Source organism: Patella vulgata, chromosome 4 (assembly GCF_932274485.2).
Source record: "Patella vulgata chromosome 4, xgPatVulg1.2, whole genome shotgun sequence".
NCBI classification, from domain to species: domain Eukaryota; kingdom Metazoa; phylum Mollusca; class Gastropoda; family Patellidae; genus Patella; species Patella vulgata.
In genome coordinates this window covers 76212181-76237579 of record NC_065882.2, presented here as the reverse complement: position 1 = coordinate 76237579, position 25399 = coordinate 76212181, and the positions used below count along the sequence as shown (strand labels likewise).

At 33.6% G+C, this 25399-nt stretch overlaps 1 protein-coding gene across 1 annotated transcript in view; it reads left to right on the top strand.

Moving 5' to 3' along the window:
- Positions 1-25399, top strand: part of LOC126819283 (inactive tyrosine-protein kinase transmembrane receptor ROR1) — a 247167-nt gene that overhangs the window by 183921 nt on the left and 37847 nt on the right. The window contains exon 4 of the mRNA XM_056100080.1: positions 343-380. Coding sequence (XP_055956055.1) covers positions 343-380 — 38 coding nt within the window. The remainder of the gene's footprint in view (positions 1-342; positions 381-25399) is intronic.

The window sequence follows — 25399 nt, the reverse complement described above, 5'->3', positions numbered from 1 at the left end:
GTAATTTGTCCATGTACTGGTCAAACTGTTGATGGCCATTGTGATTATTTATAATATTATATAACATCCCACATCTGTGTTCCCTTGTTTCATATGTTAACTAGCCACTGGTCAGTCACCCTTCAACTCACTCCCTGTTAATATTCATGACTCTCTATGGACATTTTATTAAGAGAACCATGAGCAACTCCTCTGGGATATTCGATTTGCTTGTGTGAGTTGGATTCAGATTTTCCTTCTGGTTTTGTATTGACCTTGATTTTGCTCAACCTTTTTATTTTTTATTTTTTCTAACAAAACAGATCTTTGAGATTTAATTAATTTTTTTTTTTTGTTTTTCAGTTCAGATTTGCTGAATAGAAATAATTTAGATGGCACAGGTAAGCCCAGATATATTTTCATTAAACAAAAACCTGAGTTACCTGACACAATTACACACTGTAGCCCTTAGTCTACTGGAAGTAGCAAATACTCTATCTACCTTGTTTAAACATTCACGCTTGGTTTATAATTATTCATCGATGGTGAGGTTTCTTTTTGCTAGTGTTAAAATAATATTTAGACTACTTCTCTAAAACAGTTCTAAAAATATTTTGAGAATTTCATAACATCAACAGAACATGTCTTTGAAAAAAATGATTAAAATTTAATGAAAAATAATTGGCTACTTATCTTGAAATAAGAATAATGTATACAAACAGTTTTGGCTGAATAAATTTGTGATGATAGACATGAATTTTATACTAACAACAAATTTTTATGCGAACATGTGATGATTAATTTCATTTTAAAGGTAGGGAGGTTTCAAACTTTGAAGAGAGAGCAAATTCTTGTAAATGCTTTAGTACTTGGTACATGGAGATGCTCTGACTCCCAGTTCTACGAGGAGAAAAAAACATAGTGCTTAGTGCAAATTGAAGTTTTGTAAATTGGTGTTGAAAGCCTCTCTTGAAGCTTGCATTATGTTTTGTTAAGTGGCTTTGACACATCTGAAGCTACTCCTCTCTTGACCACCTGAAACCCCTTGAGTGACAGAACTAGTACACAATTCTTAGTTCACAGCTTTTCACGTCACTCAGGCAGTTTTATGCACTTGAGGAAGCGAGAGTTTTGGAGTCTTAAAAGGTTAAATTCTGATAATTATATTATATACTTGCGAATGACCTGGTGCTGCACGGTTTGAAAGCAGTATAATTCCGAAACCGGAAGCGGTAGGCCAACGCCACCTAGTCTAATTTACTCAGACTGAGCTACCTCTATACACCAAATTTCAGCCACGGTACAGCCCTAGTGTGGCTGCCAACCTGAACAGACAGACAAACGACATTAGTATAGATTAAGTCGATCTCAAAAAAAAACAAAACAAAGAACACTAAATAACACTTCCCATTTGTTGGTGGTAATTGAATATCTAACAAACTGTTACCATTCTTAAAAAACTGGAGTATGAATTATATTTTTTAGATAATAATCTCTACTCCATCCCGTTCAACTTTCTAATTATTTAAGAATTCGAAGTATAAAAAAATATCTTAGTTTTCACTTACAAGAGAGCTATAAAGATGAAATAAATTGTCATTCAAACCCGAGAAGAATGCCAGATAAGAAATGATTTTTGGTAAGATAATAATGGAGTCAAATGTACTAGCTAGCTGGGCGAAATAGCTGCCACAGAATTGTGTTGAATTCCATCAAATGTCGAAACTTTAATAGAAGGAGATGTAAAAAGATGGCATCAACTTGAAGTTCTGTCGATATTTATCTAGTTCGCTATTACAGTTCTATGTTCCTCACCTGTCCCAGTAAACCATCGTTTTTAATTTTACCTCTTTGACATCCGAAGTCATTATGGATTCCTCCAATCCTTAAATTTTCTCTAATACACAATTACTACTTCATGTTAGAACATATAATAATTATATTTCAGATCTTGTCTTTTATTTACTGCGGTACTGTAACGTCTATTATTTATTGCGAAACTGTAGCATCTTTTATTTACTGCAGAACTGTACCGTCTTTTATGCTCAAAGCTGTGTTACGTGAATGTTATCAGACAATTTATGCAATACTCTAAAAACACAACCTTGATATTATCGGAGGTCTCTCGGCTAGGGCAATGATTTGCGGATGTTTTATACCAAGCGAACAAAAAGCGATAAAAACAAGAGAGACTGCATTCTGCTTGTCATGATAAGATTCAAAAAACATGAAAATACCATTTAATATAAAACAATAAAGTACTGGTTTTGGCTCTTACAACTGAAACTTGCAATTAATAATTCAAAACGTACGTCAAAAAGTGCTGCCAAATCTGCTGCACATATGATGCATGGCACCCTGTAACAAAAAATCAGTTCTGTACATGAACATACCATTATTAACATTGTTAATGCATAATTTTTTTTTCTTACGACGTACTGTATGTTCTTTTGTGATCTTATTTCATTTTAGCTTGATATCTTTAATCTTTCGAGAAGTAAGCGTGGCGTATGGAGACTGTTGCTTGCCTTATATATGTGGAATACATTAATTGAATATTGTACGTAATGATTATCCAAATAAGAACTCTGTGCAGAAAATTTAATTAAAAAAATTAGTACGAACACTTGACAATCAAGACCACATTTTACACCTGGAATATCGAAACAGGTATATCAATTCATAAAAAATTAAGAATATTACTTTTTGGCTTCAAAATTTAATTTTAAAAAATTATAATTGTACGAACACTTGACAATCAAGACTACATTTTAGAACCTGGAATATCAAGACAGGTATATCAATTCATAAAAAATTACGAAAATTACATTTTGGCTTAAAAAAATAAGAACCCATATTAAAAGAAACGAACACTAAGTCATGATTGTGAAAACCATTTTAAAAGCTAATGAGAATAGATGGAGGAATGTTCTCACAGGTTCAGTGATTTGAATATAAATAAATACATTATGCATAAGAATTTCAACCTCTCGATCAATTCTCTATACATACATGTTCAATGCTAATCAAACTATTTTAAGTATCGTTCCATTCTAATCAGATTCTATATATCCTAGAAGAATAATATTAACATTTCCCTCGTTCCTATCCCCCCACCGCCAGAAAATGTAAAGTATGAAGAATTATTTCACATGAATATGTTAAGTGTTGATAAAGCAACTAGCATGTTTTTGTCTCCCTGTTTCTCCTGTAGAGTACGTTAATATTAACATGGGAACCAAACGACTTTCTTATTTGATTAAACCAGAAGGAAACCCACAAATCAAATAAAAGGAAAATTAATTACAATACTCTAGGGAGCAATATATATTGTTGATTATTCGCCATGTAGGTAAATCACCTTGTACAGAACGCCTGCGGTCATTTATTTATTATATATTAGTATTCTGATATAAGAAATAAGTTAAATTTGCTCAACATTCTCCTCGACAAACAACTTGTCTTATTTTATTTGATGTCCATCAGGTTTTTCTTCTTGGTCCTTTTGTAGGCGACGCTACGAGACACTCTTGAAACTATCTGTTTATGCAACAGCATTGTTGCCGTTCTTTCTCACACATACATCAAAATGTAGAGGGAGCCGGTAAAGAATTATTATATTTACCTTCGTGAAAAGAGTGGAGATGAGAGCCAGTTAGTAAAATATGTATATTTACCTAAAAGGACAAGTTTATTGTGTTGAATTTTATGGTGCTCTCCAAATTTGCCTCGGGGCCAAGGCCCGTATTCATGTATAGCAGCTTAAGAAGAATTAAATGATATCATATATGCCTACTGTTATTTGTCTCTTTTGCCCAAATTCATTTATATTTTGACTAAGGTTCTAGCCTTTGTGGCACCTACGTCAATTGAGTGTGTATTATAAATGTAACCACACAATTTATAAAGCTCTAAAGAGTCATTTTAGTCGCCAACTTGAGATGAGTATTAAAGTGTGTGAAATACAAACAGTAATAAATTGTCCATTATCTTCTTTTAACAGAAATATTAATAATTTCATAAGTAAATAATGCGATGAAATATGAGGCTATGTAAAATACCTACATATATGATAAATGACACCCTATATTATAATCATTATATAACAAGCTGTTATTTCTAATCTTGTTTGCAGCTTATTCTCTTTGAAGCATTAGCACTTCTCATTAAATCATAGTTATCATTGATTTCGGTTTCATTTCTAAAAATATAAAATATTATGGTGAAAGTCTTACATTATAAAAGTGGCTGTCCCACTAATGGCAGTTAGTTTCCCTAAAAAAGGTTATTAAAAAAATATACTTATAACTTTAACTTTTTAAGCAGTGAATATATCCTAGTCGATGGTTACATAAATAACACGTTGAATGTTAAGACCCTATAGATAGAAATGCAACAGATAAAAAAAAAATTAATTGACTTTCCTACTAAAGGTAGTATTTTGAAAACAAAAAATATTTGAAACAATTTAAACTTTTATGTAATGAATGTATTTTCTAGTTAATATATTCCCTAACTAGGAGTTTGGACGTTAAATGAAAAAATCTTTAAGACCGACGTATATATAAACATAATAAAGCAAAAAAATATCAAATTGCCGGTCCTACTAATGGCAGTAGTTTGAAAAAATATACTTATAAACTTTTTTTTTTTGAGCAATGAATTTAGTTTTTCTAGTTAATATATTCTCAATCAATAGGTGCATAATAAGGAGCTTGGACGTAAAAGTAAGAAATCTTTAAGAATGATATATACATAGAAACACGACTGGAAAAAGTTTGGCTAAAAGATTAAAGAAGTAGAGTGAGTTATGGTATAACAGGTGTACATTCTATATTCAACAATTATAGTAACTGAGATAATTATAACACTATTATAACTAAATAACCTTACAATATATTATACTATTATATAGCTGTTACAAATTAACTACTGTTAATATCACATACCAACGTGTAATACATATTGAAGATACCACCAAACACAAATGAAATGAAATGGGGTTTAACATTCTACTTTTTTGCATCAACCGGTCTTTTGATGATGAAAAGCGGTGTTTCTGCCTGCTCATCGAATTACAACTGTCAAGGGTTCTTTGCGAAGGGTTCCTTTATGTGCATGCGAAGGGTTCCTTTATGTGCATGCCAAGGGTTCCTTTATGTGCATGCCATGGGTTCCTTTATGTGCATGCCAAGGGTTCATTCACGTGTATCGCAAGGGTTCCTTTATGTGCATGCCCAGGGTTCCTTTACGTGCATGCCCAGGGTTCCTTTACATGCATCTCAAGGGTTCCTTTACGTACATGCCAAGGGTTCCTTTACGTGCATGCAAAGGGTCCTTTACTTACATGCCACATGTACACAGCTCAAACAAATAACATCAAAAGGCTTTCTAAATCATTTAATATTACATTGATATCACCATATTTTAAATTTTGATTCTAATAAATAAAATAAATAATGAATCCAGGTACTGTAGCAACCTTTGGATAGTTCAATCTAAAACAACTGAAACAATAGAATTTTTGGACTTACGGGATGGGATGTATTATATAAGCTTGATGGTTTTACGTGTTGAGTGTTTGTCGATACGAAACATTAGAGAACATTAAGACAGGTATTATGGATGCTATACTTGAATCATTTCCTTACATATAAAATCTGTAATATCTTAGACCTACATAAAATACTGCATGAACCCCCAAAATGTTCACATATGAGATAAATCAGGCAGGGATGAGGAAATGTTTATTTTCTAGTAGACCATGATCATTTACAGCTGTCCCTCGACCCTCGTCCAAAAAAATACCCTAAAGATGAGGGTCATCATTGTTCACTGGCTACAAGTATTGACAGACCCCTAGGTTTTTTCGTGTTTCTACCTGCGTAAAGGGAGATAATGCTCCAAGATGAATGATTTACACATGGAGAGGATGATCCCTCAATAACATCCATATGGTCCACGGCCTCTGTTTACAGGTACTCAGTGATAGGAGATGGGAGAAAGCTGGACAAGTTCACACAAATCCCAAAATGTCAGCCGTAACTTTGATTTCACTTCATTGATGCCACAAATGTTTTTCTGTTGTACGTTAATTAGGGGTAACCATCTGGATGACTAGCAGACAGAAAACCTTTTGGTAATCATTAAAAATAAAAAAAAAACTTTATAAATCTTCTTCATCTTTCATCGGTATTGACTCATCTGTGAAACTGTTGGGAAAAGTTTCTATCTGAAAATATTTGTCTTAAGGAATTCAGTTTGTTTAATACTGTAGGCTTAATTGTTGTTGGTAGGCTTGACCAGATCTTGAAGTCATTTCAACCCTTATAAATAACGCTATTTCCTGTTGAAGGTATGGCTTCACTAGAAAGTGTTGCTGGAATATGGACCAGAATAGACTAATGGAGCTGATATCAGAATTAGGTGAATGGTTATGACCACTGTAAATGTATAATGTCACTTTGAAGTAAACAAAAATACCAGAATATATTTAAAAGTTTTTTGACCACACACATAAATGTATGTTAGCATTCTGTGTTTGATTATTTTATATTATCGCTTGAAAAGGTTACAATATAGCCGACGTCAGTATATAACGTTATTATTAGACATCTTTAGCATAATACATACAGTGGCGTGACTAGAATTTAGTTTAAAAGGGGGTTTGGTCCACAAACACTCTTCTCTCCTTGGTTCGGACAGATGGACAGGAGGATGAGGGGTTCACAATATAAGCGTTTGTTTCACCAGATTTCAGGATAAGGGGGCTTAAAACAGGGTGTGATCCATAAAGTCTTCTCTAATCGAGTCTGACAGATGGACAGAGCACTTTTTAAGTAAGGGTGGTTTGCCAAATGAACTTTCATTTAACTAGGACTATTGTAAAAACCATGCTGCCCTCCACACTGTGGTCCAATCAAATTCCAGGCTTGGGTATCGAGAAATGACCCAGGAGCCATTTTATATCAACCACAGAATCCAGTTTTTCTATTAGTTTAATTTGAATTAGCTCTACATGATTAGTAGCAATGATCTCTGTGTTAAAATTATATTTGGAGTGTGTTTAACGAGTTCTATCACATATGTGATAATGACACTCACCAATATTGTCCTTTAAAACCCTAGCACCTTCCTCTGGCTACGACTACTGTATCAATTTCTTCATTAGTTTTAGGAGCAGGGAGCTTAAAACCCTAGCACCCCCCTCTGGCTACGTTTACTGTATCAGTTTCTTCCACCTTAAAACATTTTCTCTAATGTTCTAATAAAAACCTAAACCTCCTTCATGTGTTAGAAGAAAACAAATGGTCTTTTGAAGCCAACTTGTACTTTGTTAAAATAGCATATCATGGTTTGTGCCTAGCGTTCAAATTGATACAGCTATGATAAAAATGTTGGATGGTTGTCGGCTTGTTAACTCTGTTGGTGGCCCTGTAATACATCTTAATGCCCAATACTTACAGCATTCAATTTAAACTTCTTATCATGCATTTTATTGTGCAGGATTTGGTTTATTTTCAGATTTGTGATGGCAGTAATGGAATATTTTCTTTTTAGTAATATTATTTTTGTATCAGAATATCCAATAAAGATGAGGGAGGCTGTTAAACCCCATTTCATTGCATTTTAATTGAGTGCAATAAAAACCAGTTAATTTGAATAATACAAATGATATAAAGGTCGTTCGTTGATTTAAAAAGCTTTAAAGTATATTGTTACGTTTGTTTCCGTGTTGTTTTTTTTACATTCTGTCACTTTTACAGAGTTGACAGTTGTATTAATGTAGCCAAGTATGAAATTAACACTGATAGTTCTTTTGTTTCAATGACAAGATAAGCCTAATTAATTCCCTTTTGTTAATTTCTTGAGACATAAAAATGTTGTTGACTGTAGACAGGTTTTGTTCTAGAACTTGACGTAACTTTCAAGTGGATTATCAAATGACAAATCATTGTTATCCTTTTTTTTGTGAATAACATATTTACAGTAAATAGGTCAGGTAATAGACTGAGGGGAAGAATAACTTACAGAAAATAGGTCAGTTTGAAGATTTTCATCAATTTCCGATAATTGTTGTCAGAGTTATTGCCCTTGAGGACTTTCTAATTTCCAAAAGACAATTGGCTTCATGAATAAATAGATTTTAAAGATTTTACCGTATCTGAGTGGAGATTTAAATTGATCTTTTAAGATAATGACAATTGAGACTACACTATTCTTTTAACGGCAATAATTCCCCACATAATTAAGTATTTTGACTGAAATTTTCAACATAATCCCTTTTTTTAACTATTATAGCGAGAACTGTCAGCTCTTTATCAAATCTTCCATAATGCCGCTTCAAAAAATCAATTTCATTGCAAACATTTTGTATAAGTATTGGTTATGTAAACCAAAACCTTCAGACATTTTGAAAAATATCGAGCAATAAAAAGTCAGTTTTTAAGTTTTAGTTTAGTCAGTAGCAATTTAATCAAGTAGTAAACATTCTAAGAAAATAATCTGGGCTCAATAGAAGCTTTGTAATCGTATTGTATCGATACATACTTAATATCAATTCCGATTTAAAAAGAGAATTAATGTGTAGCTGCATTCACATTTTACTTTTAACACAAATTTATTTTGCATTTTTAAAAACAAAATTTCTATTGTCTAGGGTTTTATTGTATCCATACATGGAGCAATCTAATTTAAAAATAGATTTTGTAAAGAAACAAGTAATGGTCTAAGTTTACGTGAAAACATATTTTCTTAATTTCCTTTTTATTTAGAGAAAGCCAGAGCATGGAACCTATTTAAATCGTTGCTTCCCCCTGCTGTTGGTATTTTATAAACAGTGACACGACCAGCGATTAACATTCACCGCACAATCTGATGAAGTTAGGCGGAGCCGAGTATTCTGACTTCCACGAATGTGTTTCTCTTATTTCACTTGTGGATCACTTTCGATGGGTTTTCTGGCCCCTTGGTAAAAAGACCAGTAAATGGTATTCTGAAGACAAAATGGCTAAGCATGGTTGATGTTTGCCAGATTTATGGAGTCAAACCTTTTAGACAATTTATTGCTTTTAGTATGATTAATATGGCGCTATGCCACCTTCTAATCCAAACACAAACCCTACCAAATAAAAGAAAATATTTTAATATTGTCTTATGATTTGTTAATAATCTTGAATAGATCAAACATGTGAGTGTATTTACTACTTAAATTTAAGTATCATAGAAGTCCATTCAGAAAGAAATGCAGTAAGATGGATACCTTTGCTCTTTGTCGTAAAAGCTTGTAGACAAAAAGATATTAGGACTTGCAAGTCAACATTTTTTCTGTCAATTTAAGGTTTGTAGAAAAATGAATTGAGGCTTTAAAGTTCTGCTTTTCTGCATCAAGGGCACTAATGAAATAAAATGACATGTTTTGATGAAAGAAAAGCAAAATAAAGATTTTAGGTTTATGAAGTGGTATAAGGTGATCTAAAAATAGTATCCTGCCTTGTGCATGATAACAGTCACTAAATGAATCCAGGTAAATGGGTTGATAATAATTGTGAGTCAGTCATGACCCGTCCTTTACATAAAGATAAAAACTGTGTTATTATTAAAGTTACCAATTATTGTCATTATTGTTATCATGTAATCCAACAACCAACTTCCTTTAGATTTATTACATTCTGTTATCAGCTAGGGGGTTGGATGGCCGAATGGTTAGCACGTGCACGCTGTATCATAAGGTCTGTCACCGAGTCAACTAGTGTGATTTTCGATTCCCCTGTTGTTGTACGTGACAAGGCATAGGGTCGCCTGTCCAACCTCTTGGGTTTTCTCTGGGTCCTCCAGTTTCCACCCACTGCTTAATACCCCTACCTGTAAGCAAATTATTTAAATAAAAATTGAATTATGTCTTAGTCCCAAAATGACCTAGTTTGTGTCTCTCCTCCCCAAACAACTCCAAGTATTAGGACATGATATCTTCCAAATATAACAAATAATATCCTTTTAAATTTTGATTTTCTGTCCGGTTTCCCCTTGTCAATGGTGCAGAACGAAGGGCCTGGCAAGGAACAGTGTCTACTCATTGGAATGGTACGAGAAACAGAGGTTCCGTGTACACATTGACGTGCACGTAAAAGAACCCTTGACAGTTGAAATTCGGAATAAGAGTAGGCTGTAGCACTGCTGTCCAGGCAAAATTACCCTCATAGCACACTGTATGGCATATCGCATCTTCATTATCCAAGTCAGAGCAGAAAAGAAGGGCTTTAAAGTTTGTGGTATGAATTCGTCTGCTTAAATAACGATAAGAGTTACGCCCCTTTACTTTCGGTAAAATGTCCGACAAGAAAATTTTTTAAATCCTATCACTGCTTTAAACCCCATTTCATTTCATTTAAATTTTGAATTTATTTGATCTTTCCTTTAAGTATGAAATCTTTAAGATTGACAGATCTATAGGTTAATCGATAAGCCAAGCAAGTGTTTTTATTATTCATCATTTGTTGACTAAGCTAACATTTATTCACTATCAGTTTATTTGAATTGTTCAATCTGTGATCTATTTTTATTATTGATGAGATTATTATCAATATAAAGTCAACATTTGTAAACATAGTAGATCATTTATTAATCTTAACATGAATTATTCATTTGCTCATTCAGTTTATTCCTCCTTGTCAGTGGTACAAAACAGAATGAAATGAAATGAAATGGGGTTTACGTGCACGCCAATGTGTACACGGGACCTCGGTTTTTTGTCCCATCCGAACGACTAGACAGCTGTCCTTGTCAGGCCCTCTGTCCTGCATCACTGACAAGGGGAAACCACGTCGGAAAATCGAGATGAACTTTCTTGGCCAATGCAGGGATCGAACACCCGACCTCCAGGCTAGCGAGCCAGCACCTTACCCACTTAGCCACGTGATCCCCCAGAGGGCCTGGCAAGGGACTATGTATAGTTGTTCGGATGAGATGAAAAACCTATTTCCTGTGTACACATTGGCGTACACGTAAAAGATCTCTTGGTAGTTGGAATTCAATATAAGAGTAGGCCGTAGTGCCGCTGTCCTGGCAAAATTCTCCTCATAGCACACTGTATGGCGTATGCCCGTCTTCATTAGCCCGGTCAGGAGCAGAACAGTAGAACGTTAAACCCAATTTCATTTCATTCAGTTTAAAGTTCTCATATTTAGTACCTTCAACCAGTTAGCTTTAGGTCCAGGGAACCACAGTGGCATTGTAGCTCGGTGAGTGGTTTACTAACCTGATGGTCATAGGGCCCCCCAAAAAATTTATTTTCGGGCAATGAAAAATTCGACGACCTTTTTTTTCTATTAAGGTTTAGAGAAAAAAAATATAACTAACTTATAATATCTCTATCTAAGTACTAGATGTTTAAGTGTCCTACCTGTTGTGTAAATTATCCATTACATCCTATTTTACTTGTCCAGAGGGTTCGAAAATATTTTTAAATCGAAGTTTCATTTGAAAAGGTTTATGTTAGACGTTTAAAACCATTATGTTGAATTTTTCAAAAATTTTAAATAAGGTGTGTTAAGATGAAATTTGTATCATCAATTAATTGAAATATTCTAAAATAGTACAATTTGTTGACCAGAATAAAGATTGGGACATATTATTCAGTTACAACAAGAGTGGTATTGGGCCTTTAAAAGATACCCTGTAAGTTGGAAATTCATTTCAGCTTTTCTCTTCAAATTCCAGTCCCAACCCTGGCAATTCGATATTTCATTCCAGCTTTTCTCTTCAAATTCCACTCCCAACTATCCCCAAATTTAGCTAGTGTTTGGCAATACTAAAACACTTTCGTTTCTGTCATTTTTCTACTAAATTCCACAAAATGTTGTTCAGTCCAAATTTGAGGATTTCACATAGCTATTAGTTGTACTGTTTGCATTAAATTCATCTTGTATGTAACCACCGGTACAATGAATGCTGCTATATTTAAGTACAATGCTACATTTATTTTCTAGTCAGATTTTTTTGGGTTGTAAATTGATTTGAATTGTTGTCGTGAGTTAGTCACGAACATGAACAACAAACAGATAATTTTAGTCTGTTTTAGTCAATGAACATTGATGGCTTTTGTTACAGTAATATGATACAAGGACTATTTTCAAATAGTCAATTCATCATTTTTAATTGGTAAAGAACAAAAAAAACCACAAAGAGAATGAATCCTCAACAATATCATTTGGGGGATGTGGTCGTGTCTCTTAGGATTAGGGTGTCAAACCTTTGGGATGACAAGTTCAAAACACATTCTGCATGTATCAATAACTATGCTTAATCGGTTAAACACTTCAGTTTTGACAGCTATTCAAATTCATAGTTTAATTAATTGCTATAATTGGACGCATTTTAATTGCATGCTCTTCTCGTAGCTGACATGTGAATGCATATTTTAAATTTTGTACTCGAATAGACATTTGTTGAGATATTGGCAGATTTGAGCAATTCCATATCGTGTGATTATTTCAGTAAAATGAATTTGATCTGACGTGCATTATTGAAATTATTATTTTGATTCTTGAATAAATATTTATCTTAATGATGTTCAATTTTGCGCTTTTATCGCCCTTTAACAAAACAGCTGCAATTTCTCGTAATTCATGGTTTTAGTTCTTTCACAAATAAATATCAATATTTGCCGTGTCATATTTCAGACATATTTTAAAATTCTAACAAAAACACAACTTTTATATTTGGTGTGTATTTAAACTGGAGTTTTAGATTTATTTGCACTTTAGCTACCTTTCCCATGAAAAATAAAATACATTTAAAAATATCTTTAATACCCGAAGATCATGGAGGCCGCTGAATAATAATCTACATAGGATACACAAAGCAAACATTTGGATAATTTGATTTAAACTCAAACATTTTCGAACATTCATAATTTTTTCCCGAAAATAGACTGTGATTTAAAACTTAGGTAAATATTTATTTTTGATGAACAAATGCAATGTTTGCTTTCTAAATAAACGGTAATAAAAATTGGGCTAATATTGAATGGAGGGATGATGTAGGAAACGGCTTGTTGAATAAGCAGGTAATTATCAGTATAAGGCTGTAAATTAGGCGCGATTTGTTGATCTTCACAGGTTAGGGTAGGATTACCTTTCAGGTAAATAGACTTACCTGAGACCATGTATTATGTAATGAATAAATGTAAAGACGATAATTGGTGGGTAAAGGGGGTATGAATGCTGGGGCGGTTGACACAGTAGATGTAAAGGTAGATAATTATAAAATTATTTTTATCAAAGTTGGCAGTAATGAGTGGAATGTGGATATGTGAAATGTTACTTTGATGAATTGACAGTTTTATCTGAACCTCTTTAACAGCTGGTTAGAGCAGCAGATAGACCAAGAGTGAGACTGACCAATGAAAATTAATTTCTAGGATGCTGTCTGTACATATTGTGCACCATTTATCCTAATCAGATAATTTGATAAATAGTTCTGACTTGAGGAATGATAAGTATATCCTCAATGTTGACCTGAGATGTCTGTTTAGTATTTTGATTTAGATTGCCCTCTAAAGCCAACTGCCCTGACTGCACACTTCTTTGACTGTCATATGAAGACTTTATAAGGATGTGGACCAAAGTTATTCTTGGTTTAAAAATAGGGAAAGGAAATACCCCACCCTATGACACACAGTCCTCTAAAGCCAACTTCCCTGACTACATGCTTTTTTGACTACCATATGAAGACTTTATAAGTTATTCCCGGTTTAGAAATAGTGAAAGCAACTTGTAAAAAGCATACTCCACCCTATGACACCAATTGGGAAATATTGTGCCATTTATGAGGTCCCATATATAGTATTCGCAGTACTTTAAGATCCCTTAACATTTGAAAATAAGAATAGGCTGTAGCTTGGCCACCTGGGCAAAATTAATCTCATGGCACACTTGATGGCATATGCCAAGGCAGCGCAAAAAAAAGTAAGACGCAAAACCCATTTCATTTCCATTTACTCTTATGCTAGGTATATTGTCCCAATATTTCAAGACATTCATCAAATTATAAATAAAGTACAGCAACTTTTTAATCGCAGCAGTTTTAAACATGAAAACTCAAAATATAAAAAAATAAAATTTTCTGACATTTTATAAATTTTATGGCTATCCTTCAAATCTCTCCACGGACATTTTTATCTGTCTTTCCAGCCAAAATTTTATTACATTTTGTGCAGTAATCAGTACATCATGCATCATGCAGGGGCAATAAATCAGCACAACCCACATTCTTTCAATCATTAACCTGCCCCAAAATAATTAATGTTAATCTTTCTTTAATTCATTAAGTGCATTTTTCACGTTTGCAAAGTGCATTTGATAATATTTATGCAAGATGTCTGGCGTCCATTCTCTAGCTAATGTTATCGTTAATTTACAAATGAATTAAACATTATAATTGCACAAAAACTGACCTGTCTCTTTTATATAAATATGAGGTAATACTAGACAACACAGCTCTTGTTTCACTCATATTTATCAGTGGAGGAGAGAGAGAGAGAGAGAGAGAGAGATGGGGTTTTGAGACTAGCATATGGTTCAATTTTATTTGAATAATCCGCTTGCACGTAGGAGTCTTTAGCAGTAGAAGGAAACCGGAGGACCCAGAGAAAACCCACGAGGTTGGACAGGCGAGCCTACCCCTTGTCACGTCCAACCAGGGAATCCCTAGTTGACAGACCTTATGATACAATGTGTATAAAAACATTTAAAAATATAAAAACAATTGGGATTGTGGCAAAAATATATAACCTTAAAACTCAATAAATACTGTTAAATTTATAGTTTTTAGGTATAAAAACATTTAAAAATCTAAAAAAAAATGAGATTATGCTAAGAGTTGTCATATATTTTAGAAAAAATATTTTGCTAAACAAAATATGTCAGATATTGATCAACATTAATACACCAGTCACCAACTGGAAAAGGTTTTAAATGAAAGTCCTGTTAGACAATATCAATGTTAATACACATAAACCAACTCCTTTACTTAACCTTTCAACTTTTTAAGGATTTGATAGATGTGTACGAAGACAAGGTAGAGTAGGAAGCTACATATAAATGTGATAATAAGAAAATTAATTTTGGAGCAGGTCATAGGTCGTATAAATCCTGATAAAAGATTGTTTTGAGGGGCTATATATATTATTCATGTTGTTTTTTGCATGGTTGAATTTTGTCTTGTACGAATATATCACCGTTCTATCATCACTTGTTTTACGGCTTATCGCAAGTCTAGAGATGATAAAATAATCTCAACCATATAAAACTAAATCAAAACTCAATGGCAGACAGCCAGATTTTACATTGTCAAGATATTATCATCTGATTTTTTAGAGCTTGAATATCTCAAGATATTTAATATATACTCAGCCAATGGTCAGTTTTCATTTGATTCCAACTTAGGCCTCATTTGATTGGCTGTTAGTTAAAAAAAAACGGTAGAGCTGCATTTCCGCTGACTTTTGTATTTCTTTTTTTTTTTTCCAAAACACTATTCATGAAATATTTATATAACATAAATACACAACATTTATATAGGGAGCGGAAAACAGGTTGGAGCGTATATAAATGCATCTTTTTTTTTTTAGGTTCAATCTCTTTTCAAATGTAAAATCTGTTAATTTACCAACCTTATAATAAAGTTTTTGTAATGCATAAAAACCAAATACATATAACCATGTGAAAAAGACCTTTTTTGACCGAATTTCAAAGCTTTCATTTGGCTTCTAAAACGGAAGCTTAATAGCAACTCGTGCTTCCAGATCTTAAGAACGTTGAAGTCAATGCAAATAAAGTCGACTCTAGCTTCTCAAATAAACTGTTTTCACATGATGTATAACAGAAAGTCTTTGATGGTGAAGAAAGTTTTACTACTGTGACATATATTCATCTAAAAACTTGTTTATATTTTGACGTTACAAGAGGTATCAAAGTGCGAAAAGAAGCAGAAAAACTCAGATCGTGGAAATTCTAGTGAAATGTTGAAGTTTAACTTGATATGGAGATGTTGTTGGTGGGGTGAAACTTCTGTTGCGACTTATCATTGCCATCTTTGATATGTCAGTTCTTTTGCTTGTGTTAATGATACAGCCACCCACCAGTATCTTAATACTTTAACTTTATACCGAGAAATTAACCTCATTATACCCCAGCTCATTTACACCCCGACATATTCCTGATGACAAGCCGCGTCCCACCATATCAGTATTATTAACTACTGTGTTTCAATTTTTGTCATCACATTATGACATATTAACCTTAGTTCAGATAGATAATAAGACCAACCACATTTATTACATGATTAAATTTAAATAAATTAATCAACCCAGATATTTCTTTCTTAAGTTGAACAGGGAGGCAGTACTCCACCTTAAATTTCAAATGAAATAAAATTTTCACACGGTATTGCCATTATTAATCACACCTATTTGAACAGGGAGGTATGATCCAAATTAAAATTCTAATGAAATCAAATTTTCAAGGGGCCTTGGAGAGTGGTTTGTGGAATTTAATAGACATAATGTAATTTTTAAAGTCAATTTATGAATTTTAATTACCGGAATCATTTTTTTTGCATGACAAAGGGGAAAACGAATTACTTGATTTATTAAGTTTTTTTGAAGATACTTCCCACATCTCCATGTGGACCTCTCGGAGGGTCTGCCTGTTCATGAGAATCTCATTGCTTTCAAATACTTATGATTGTAATTCATGCTTAATTGAAATATTGAGTTTTAAGTCAAGTACTATACTGAAATGAAACAACCTCTTTCTTTTACTAATGTTTCGAATCCCTGTCCAACCATGTGGGTTTTCTCCGGGTCCTCCTGTTTCCTCCCACTGCTAAAGACCCCTACGTGCAAGTGAATTATTGAAATAAAATTAAACCATATGTTAGTCCTGAAATGACCTAGTCTGTGTCAAGTGGACATTAAACCCCAATTCCCTCTCTCTCTCTCTCTCTCTCTCTCTCTGAAATTGTTACTATTCTAGCCTATCTTTAAAAGATATTAAATTCTACCTCATTTATTTATTAAATCAAGTTGTCAAAATTTATGATACAGCATGACAATTTGATCATATTTAATACTGATAAATCCTTCAACTGTTTCTAAATTTGCTTATGAAAACTACAGATTAAGTGGCATTTAGACTTAATGGCTCTTCTATTTTTCATAGTTATCATGGATTTATCTGAACAGGGCCCTGAGTTCACAAAATATTCTCAGACTTGAGTGAAGAATTTACTCAAAATTTTTTGCCTTATTTTAACTAAAATATAGCCCTTTATAAAACGTTTGTTATTTTAATGTATCAAATACATCAATAAGGAACTATGTGCAAAGTTTTGTGTTTCTGAATCAAAGATATTTCTCACAAACAGTGATTGAAAGTTGAGTAAATTTGTAACTTAAGTCTAAGAATGCTTGCGAACTCGGGGCCTGGTTGGCATATTATAAACCTAAGGTATACAAATTTGGGGTAACCATTTCAAAAGGGAATAATAATGATAATCATTTATGCATTCCGTCATCAAAATTGAAACAATTTGGAGATAGAAGTTTTAGTGTTGCTGCACCCAAACTCTGGAATAGTTTGCCAATCAATATCCGTGACTGTAAAACTCTGTCAAGTTTTAAATCACATTTAAAAATTTACATGTTTAAACTATCTTATCCAGACTAAATTAACTGATATGTTGTTACTCCTTTTTGAAAGCACTTTGAGCATGCTTATGGATGGTTTAGCGCTCTAGAAATCGACATTATTAATATTATTTATTATTATTTTTAATTGTTTCATGCATAATCAAATTAACATTATTTTTATGTTGATGCACTCCATAAACTGAAGGGGGTGCTAACTGGTCAGTAACAAGTGACATGTCATTTGTTACTTCAGCCAAGCATACATGACAATTGGCAACATCTAATTGCATAACACGGACAGTTATAACAAATTGTTAAAGTCAGGTGATTTGTATTCATCTTAAGATTTTACATAACCCAAGTCATACAACACAACACATGGTGAATATTATAAATTCATTTACATTTCTAACTTACTACAATTACCTTTGACCTTTGAGTAATGGTTTAAGTAGGAACAGTAGTAATGGAATTTATGTTGATATAGTCAAACTTATGATGTAGGTGTAGTCAGGATTCTTGAATTATTCATTCAGATAGAATAATTCATCCATTGGACCTTGTATTTTTTTGTCAATGTTGGAATTAGTTGTGCTTAAATTTTGTAGTATCAATTTAGAATCTTTAATCTACAATAGATTGGGGTGGGGGGTGGATGGCCGAATGGTTAATGTGTGTGCTTTGTATCATTAAGGTCTGTCATTGAGTTAACTGGCATGGTTTCAATTCCCCAGTTGTACGTGACAAGGAGTAGTGTCGTCTGTCCAACTTCATGGGTTTTGCTATTAGTCGGTGTGAACACTGCACTCACTTAGATTTAAATCATAAAGAATTTTAAACTCGCTTATCTTTTGCTGTCTGAACAACACATATAATTCACAAAAGTCTGATTAATTTTTATCAGTACTGCAAGGTGGAATACACCCATTCTGTCAAAGTTATCTTAGTTTTGATAGTTATTAATAATATAATGTGCTCAGTTAATCTGAAAAACTGTTACAGGAACCATCTCAATAATCTCAACTATTGTGAAAACTGTTACAGGAATCATCCCAGTAATCCCAACTATTGTAAAAACTGTGTTGTTATGTGACTTTATCAAAATCGTGAGCTTATCACAAGAGTGTAGTTAGGGTGACTCACTATCTTTTATTGTAAAAGTTTTTAGTAAAAGTCCCAGTTTTTCTTTTTCAAGACAATGCTGGACCTTTCCACTCCTCAAATGAACAATGACTGCTGTGCAATATCACATCGCACTAAGTGAGATGTTTAATTCTGCTAGAAGTAAAAAGAATTCCATTGACATTAACGAAACAAGTGGTTCAAGACCTTGTAAGCAATGCGGCATCTAATTTTCTAATTTCCTACTAGAGTTTATAAGGAAGAAGTGGCTGACATTTTCTCAGGTAGATTAAATTGCCGCCATGGTGATAAAGATCAGGCTGTGTCGGCCATTTACGATATGAAAACCTGATAGGTCTTTAATTCTGGATCAACTCTCTCTCCGTGTCTCGGTCAAAATCTATAGAACCATCAGCGTGTTCAATTGCTTAGACAAATTTCACCGGCGTTCAATAGTTTATATAGATCCATTGTCTAAACATCTTTAATAGAAATATAATAGTATCATTTACTGTCATAATATTCTAATGGAAATTAGATTCCAACAAACTTTCAAGGAGCATGATCAAGCACTTGACCAAATGGTTTGTGGATTTTTAACTAATGTATTTTTGATATACTGAAGTCTGAGTTGGAGACATCAGGATTCCAGACCAATGAATCTGCTGGTGCAATATTATAATTCCATAAATAGAAATCTTAAATGGGATATGTAAAAATTTAAATTAATTGGTTAACCAATTTTCAATATGAAGTCTTTGGGGTAGAAGCTTTGTTGTTTGTGTAATGGGGGGATGTGGGGAGGAGATGGCTGAGTGCTTAGCATGTTATCATTGAGTCAACTGGCATGGTTTCGATTTCCCAGTTGTACTTGACAAGGAGTAGGGTCGCCTAACCAACCTCATGGGTTTCCTCTGGGTCCACCAGTTTCCTCCCACTGCTAAAGACCCCTACATGCAAGGGAGTTATTGAAGTAAAATTGAACCATATGTTAGTCCCAAAATGACCTGGTTTGTGTCGAGTGGAGTGGATGTTAAACTCTCTCTCTTTCTTTCTCTCATTGTGTAATATTTGAAATTAAAAAACGTAATCTATTGAGATCAAATCATTCTAATAAAAATTTAATTTAATTGGGTAACCAATTTTTAATATAAAGCCTTTGGGATAGATGGATTTGTCATTTGAGCAATTTTTTAAATTAAAAAACTTAATCAATTTCTACAGTTTCTACATTTCTACAGTACATATTAAGTATTATATGTTACAAGGTATTGCTTTTTCTATTAGAATTTTAGTCTTCCATATTAAACGTAATTTTGGGGGGGAAATTACTGATGATAAACACCTTGAGGTTACAGTGGAGTTGAATGTACTTTGAAATATAGCTTTGATCGTGGAATCAAATGTTCTAATTCTAGAAAACTTCACATGCACCATGGAAGACTATATATTAATGCAATCTTTAACACCTTTGCATAAACATGGTATTATGTTTCTGAACCGTTAAGCAGGTAAATTCTCGATACGTATCTTCATGGTTTACAGATTCACTTTAGGTCTAGCCGTTCTCTTCTCTTGCTTCCCTTCCGGTGAATCCACATGCTTTATAAACATAGCTAATGTATTTAATAAACGTAAATTTGGCAAAGCCACCTACCATTATTAAGTAATAAAGAATTTTATGTCCACCATGCAATGTTTTTATGAATATTTAAGTGAAAATTATTGGAAACAGACCATATGATTAAGATGAACTGGACCAATATTTGTAGGACATTAAATCAAGAGTGTATCGCGCCCATGCATCGATTACGAAAGCCAAATATGTGTATATCTTTAGGGAATACAAACAGACAATATCATTAGCCATGCAATACGAGCTGTTTGCTTCACTTCAAAGACAATCAGTGCGATGTTTTCTGACAGAAGTTATATCGGGCTCAGTTTGATAAAAACACTTAAAAAACAATTTGTGCTGTACTCGACCAATGTCATACTATTACGATAGATATATGGGAATGTTTTAATTGCCATGGGCAATCGTTCATTCATCTGCAAAATACTTAGTTGACATTGCGTAGGTATGGTTTTCAGATCAGATCATTCGGCAATTCCATTTACATAATTAGATTTGGTGGTCTGAACCATTTTTTTTTTAAATTAGGTTATTGATTATGCAAATCTAGCATTTGATGTCATTCTTAATCTGCCAGTAGAGCTTGTTTTTGTCCTATCCTCTTCAGGGAAATGGTATAATTTCTTTTTTTTTTACTTAGATATGTTCTAGTTTGGATCAACTAGGGGCAGATAATAGAAGTCAAACTCTACTAAAACCTAAACAATTAAGGGAATGATGTTGAAGATCAGTGTTTTTTTTTTTAGTGATTACAAGCTCCAGTATGTAATATGTATCTGTAAATTCTCTAAACACATCCTGATATTTTTGTAAATGGTTTCTTTATCTGATCAAGACATTTCATTCGGGTTTAATTTGTTTTCACAATATGTATAATTAATTCAAAGACTGCGACGAATAAGATGAAATGAAATGAAATGGGGTTTAACGTCCTACTGTTCTGCTCTGAACTGGGCTAATGAAGACGGGCATGCGCCATACAGTGTGCTATGAGGGAAATTTTTCCCGGACAGCAGCACTACAGTACTACGGCCTACTCTTATATTGAATTTCAACTGTCAAGGGATCTGTTAAGTGCACACCAATGTGTACACGGGACCTCGGTTTTTCGTACCATCCGAATGACTATATGTTGTCCCTTGCCAGGCTCTCGGTCCTGCACCACTGACAAGGGGAAACCACGCTGAAAAATCCTGATGAACTTTCTCGGCCAATGCAGGGATCGAACATGGGACCTCCAGGTTAGCGAGCCAATGTCTTACCCAGTGAGCCATGCTAATTAAGAAAATTGCATCTGACAAGTGGAAATTGATATTTATTTTGAAAAACTATCGCAGAGCTTCAGATGGTTTTTGAGGACTAGACTAAAAGATTCTAAGAGGATAATTTCATGCAGAAATAAACAGTTTCATTCACTAAAATATAACTGGGATTTCTCCTTTAAAAGACTCGGACAGTGAGATAAAATTGAGTATCATTATATAAACTGGGATTTCCCCTTTTAAAAAACTCGGACAGTGAGATGAAATTAAGTATCATTATATAAACTGGGATTTCTCCTTTAAAAGACTCGGACAATCAGATGAAATTGGATATCATTATATAGAAACACCTGATTTAAAGATTAACTAGAGGTATTGTTATAGAAAGGTTTCAAGATATTGTGTTAGGAAAAGTCAACAATTAACAATAGAATGAAACTTAATACCTATTTATAAAATTATCACAATGATTGAACGAACTATTTAAAGCTTAACATCATTTACTGAAAATCGGCGATGAAATTTAATATTGTATCATTACTTGATGATAATCATTAGGATTATATGATCGTATAAACAAACATTCACAGTTATTCGCTTAATATAAAGAACAATCGGAAACTGGACTCCTTAATTGAAAGAAGATGATATATAAGTGCAGAGATTATATAAATTGACAATAAAAGGTTTTGAGTTCTCACATAATGAATGGTAATAAACACTGTTTATCATTGTGTATTGCCAGACCAATAAATATATTCTATTCTTAAGGATGATACTTGTGGAATTTCGAGAGGTCGGGTGAGAATATTTAGTGGGTCAGGACATTAGGGGAGTTTGTGATGTATGATGTTACTGAAAACGTTAAATATCTTCTCATCTTTTTTCTTGACTTATTGTATTTGACGTACAGGAATCTCAAACATACTTGATTTACAATATATAATACACTCGTCAAAACAACTCCTTGTTTTATTACTCTTGAGTTTGTTAATCTTTGGGGGGTTGGATGGCCGAATGGTTAGCATTTGTAGCTGTATCATAAGGTCTGTCATTGAGTCAACTGGCGTGGTTTCCATTCCCCGGTTGTATGTGACAAGGAGTAGGGTCGCCTGTCCAACCTCTTGGGTTTTCTCTAGGTCCTCCGGTTTCCTCCCACTTCTAAAAACCCCTACGCACAAGCGAGTTATTGAAATAAAATTGAACCATATGTTAGTCCCAAGTGGACGTTAAACCCCATTTCTCTCTCTCTTTTGACCATGGATGTTTCGGTAACAGAGGTTTAATAGGAGCTTATAAACCTGTGGCCATCAAAAACTATTGAGAGTGAAGCGTTCACACAGACTTTTTGAGGTTGGCAAACTTAATTATTCTGAAATTGATCAAAAACTAAATATGCAAAGTGTTCACACAGACTTTCAGAAAATTTGAAATCAAATATCTAGCGAATTTGGGGACTTACGGCTAACCGGAAATGGAAACTGTAAGTTTGAATTTCTTTAAAGATTTATCACAAAATTTCTGATAGTATAAGGGTTTTCTTGCGTTTTGAATCCCAAATTAAAAAGTTTTCATTCATTGAAATATATGTGGGATCAACCCCTTTAAATGTTAAGAGAATTAAAAGATAAGAATAATGAAGTTGTATCTTTAAGGTGTAGGTCTGCCCTTGATTTTGGCAGCGTTTGAAACCAAATACCAGGCCATCGTTTACCATGTTAATTAGAGCAAAAATAGAGCTGCATGTTGGTGTGTAGTTGATTATCAAGTTTATTGTTAGATATGGAAACAACTACAAGTTGCCCAGGACAATAAACCAACCGGGGGTAATGTGATAGCCGACAAAATGGACACACATTTTATTACACCTGCCAATTACTACATGATAATTAAACACCCAAATCTGGTCAAACCATCATTAAAATTTTTACGCGGAGGATTTACAGCCATAAAAACATGGACTATGTACTACTATAAAGAGATGAGCCTTGGCTAATTAAAGTGTTCTAAGGTCTTTATTAACCATGGTTTAGATAATTGAAGGGTGGACATCATAATGATGCATTGATATAAATTATCAGGCTGTTTTTAGTATTCCTTTTATTTCTTTCTTTACAATAAATATTGTGTGTATGTTCTCATCTGCACAAAGGGAGAAATGCACATCTAAAACCATTATTTCCAGACCTGACCATGGGTCTTTAAGTGGTCATCTATACAATCTTCTATCCACTAATATGAGGTTTTACTGTTATCCACCCACTGCTAAAAGCAATGTACATATGCAGTGTTTCTCTGCATATTGGTGAAAAATTGAATGATTTTTGAAGAAGCGCTTGTTTTTCAGCACGATTTTGATCATCTTTGTGAGAGGTTTACTTTAAAAATAATAAAATTGTTTGTGTCACCCCTGCGTCTCAGTGAAAAATTGTATAACTTTTGAAGAAGCACATGTTTTTCTACGTGATTTTTATAATCTGTATAAGGGGATTAGTTTGTCTGTTTTGTAGTAATAGATTTGTAATCTAGTTAATCAAATCAAGATTATTATTTTGTTACAAGTAAGTAAATAGATCTACATCTCGACCCTTAATAAAGAATAGTACCTATTTTGAAGGAGGTGTTAAGTTCATGTTTTGTTTGCTTCGGCCAACACCTTATATAACACCATCAGGTGTCCCTATTTGATTAGGTGTTAATAGTTCGTTGAAGGATCTAGGGGGCTTGGGGGAGATCTCCTTATTTTGAATAGACTGGGGATTATTGTATATAATTGAACATGGGTTGTCTTTGATCATTATGCATGGTATATATAAGCTACCAAATTAACATGCATTAGAATAACGCTTTCACCAGTTTTGTTGCATAATACTTCAAAGAGTTTGAGAGTAATACAGAATCTTTATCAAACATAATTAGCAGGGTCTATTCTAGTCAATTATTGGTCTATATCAATATTTATATAGACTTGGAATCGTTGATTATTTCATTATTATTTAGCGAAAAGTGTTAACAATTTGGTCAGATTAATTTTGTGTTTTTATTAAACTTATTTTTTTTCGAAAGAATAATCAAGTGCTATGTCACTTTCATTGCAAACCGAAGTAGGTGAATAATAATAATAATAATTAATAAGAAACACAGACATTGTAAGCCATGAATGAACTATCAAATCAAATGTACAAGACATTTTTCACGACTTTTCTCTTCCTTATCAATGAGTACTTTCCTATAAAAGGAACAGATATCTTGTGAGCCCAATGAAGAAACCAGACTACAGGGTCTTCCATTGAGTCAACTGAGTAATGTTGCCTATCCAGCATTGTGGGTTTTCTCTGGGTCCTCGTGTTTCCTCTCACTCTCTGAGATATGTATTGGGATGTAAATAAAATGAAATGAAATGGAGTTTAACGTCCTACTGTTCTGCTCCTAACCTGGGCTAATGAAGCCGGGCATACGCCATACAGTGTGCTATGAGGGAAATTTTGCCCGGACAGCGGCACTACGGCCTACTCTTGTATCGAATTCCAACTGCCAAGGGATCTTTTACGTGCACGCCAATGTGTACACGGGACCCCGGTTTTTCGTCCCATCCGAACGACTAGACAGCTTTCCTTGTCAGCCCCTCCGTCCTGCATCACTGACAAGGGAGAGTATTGGGATGTACTTCTGAGAAAAATATCATATTGCTAGTAGGTGTATGATTAT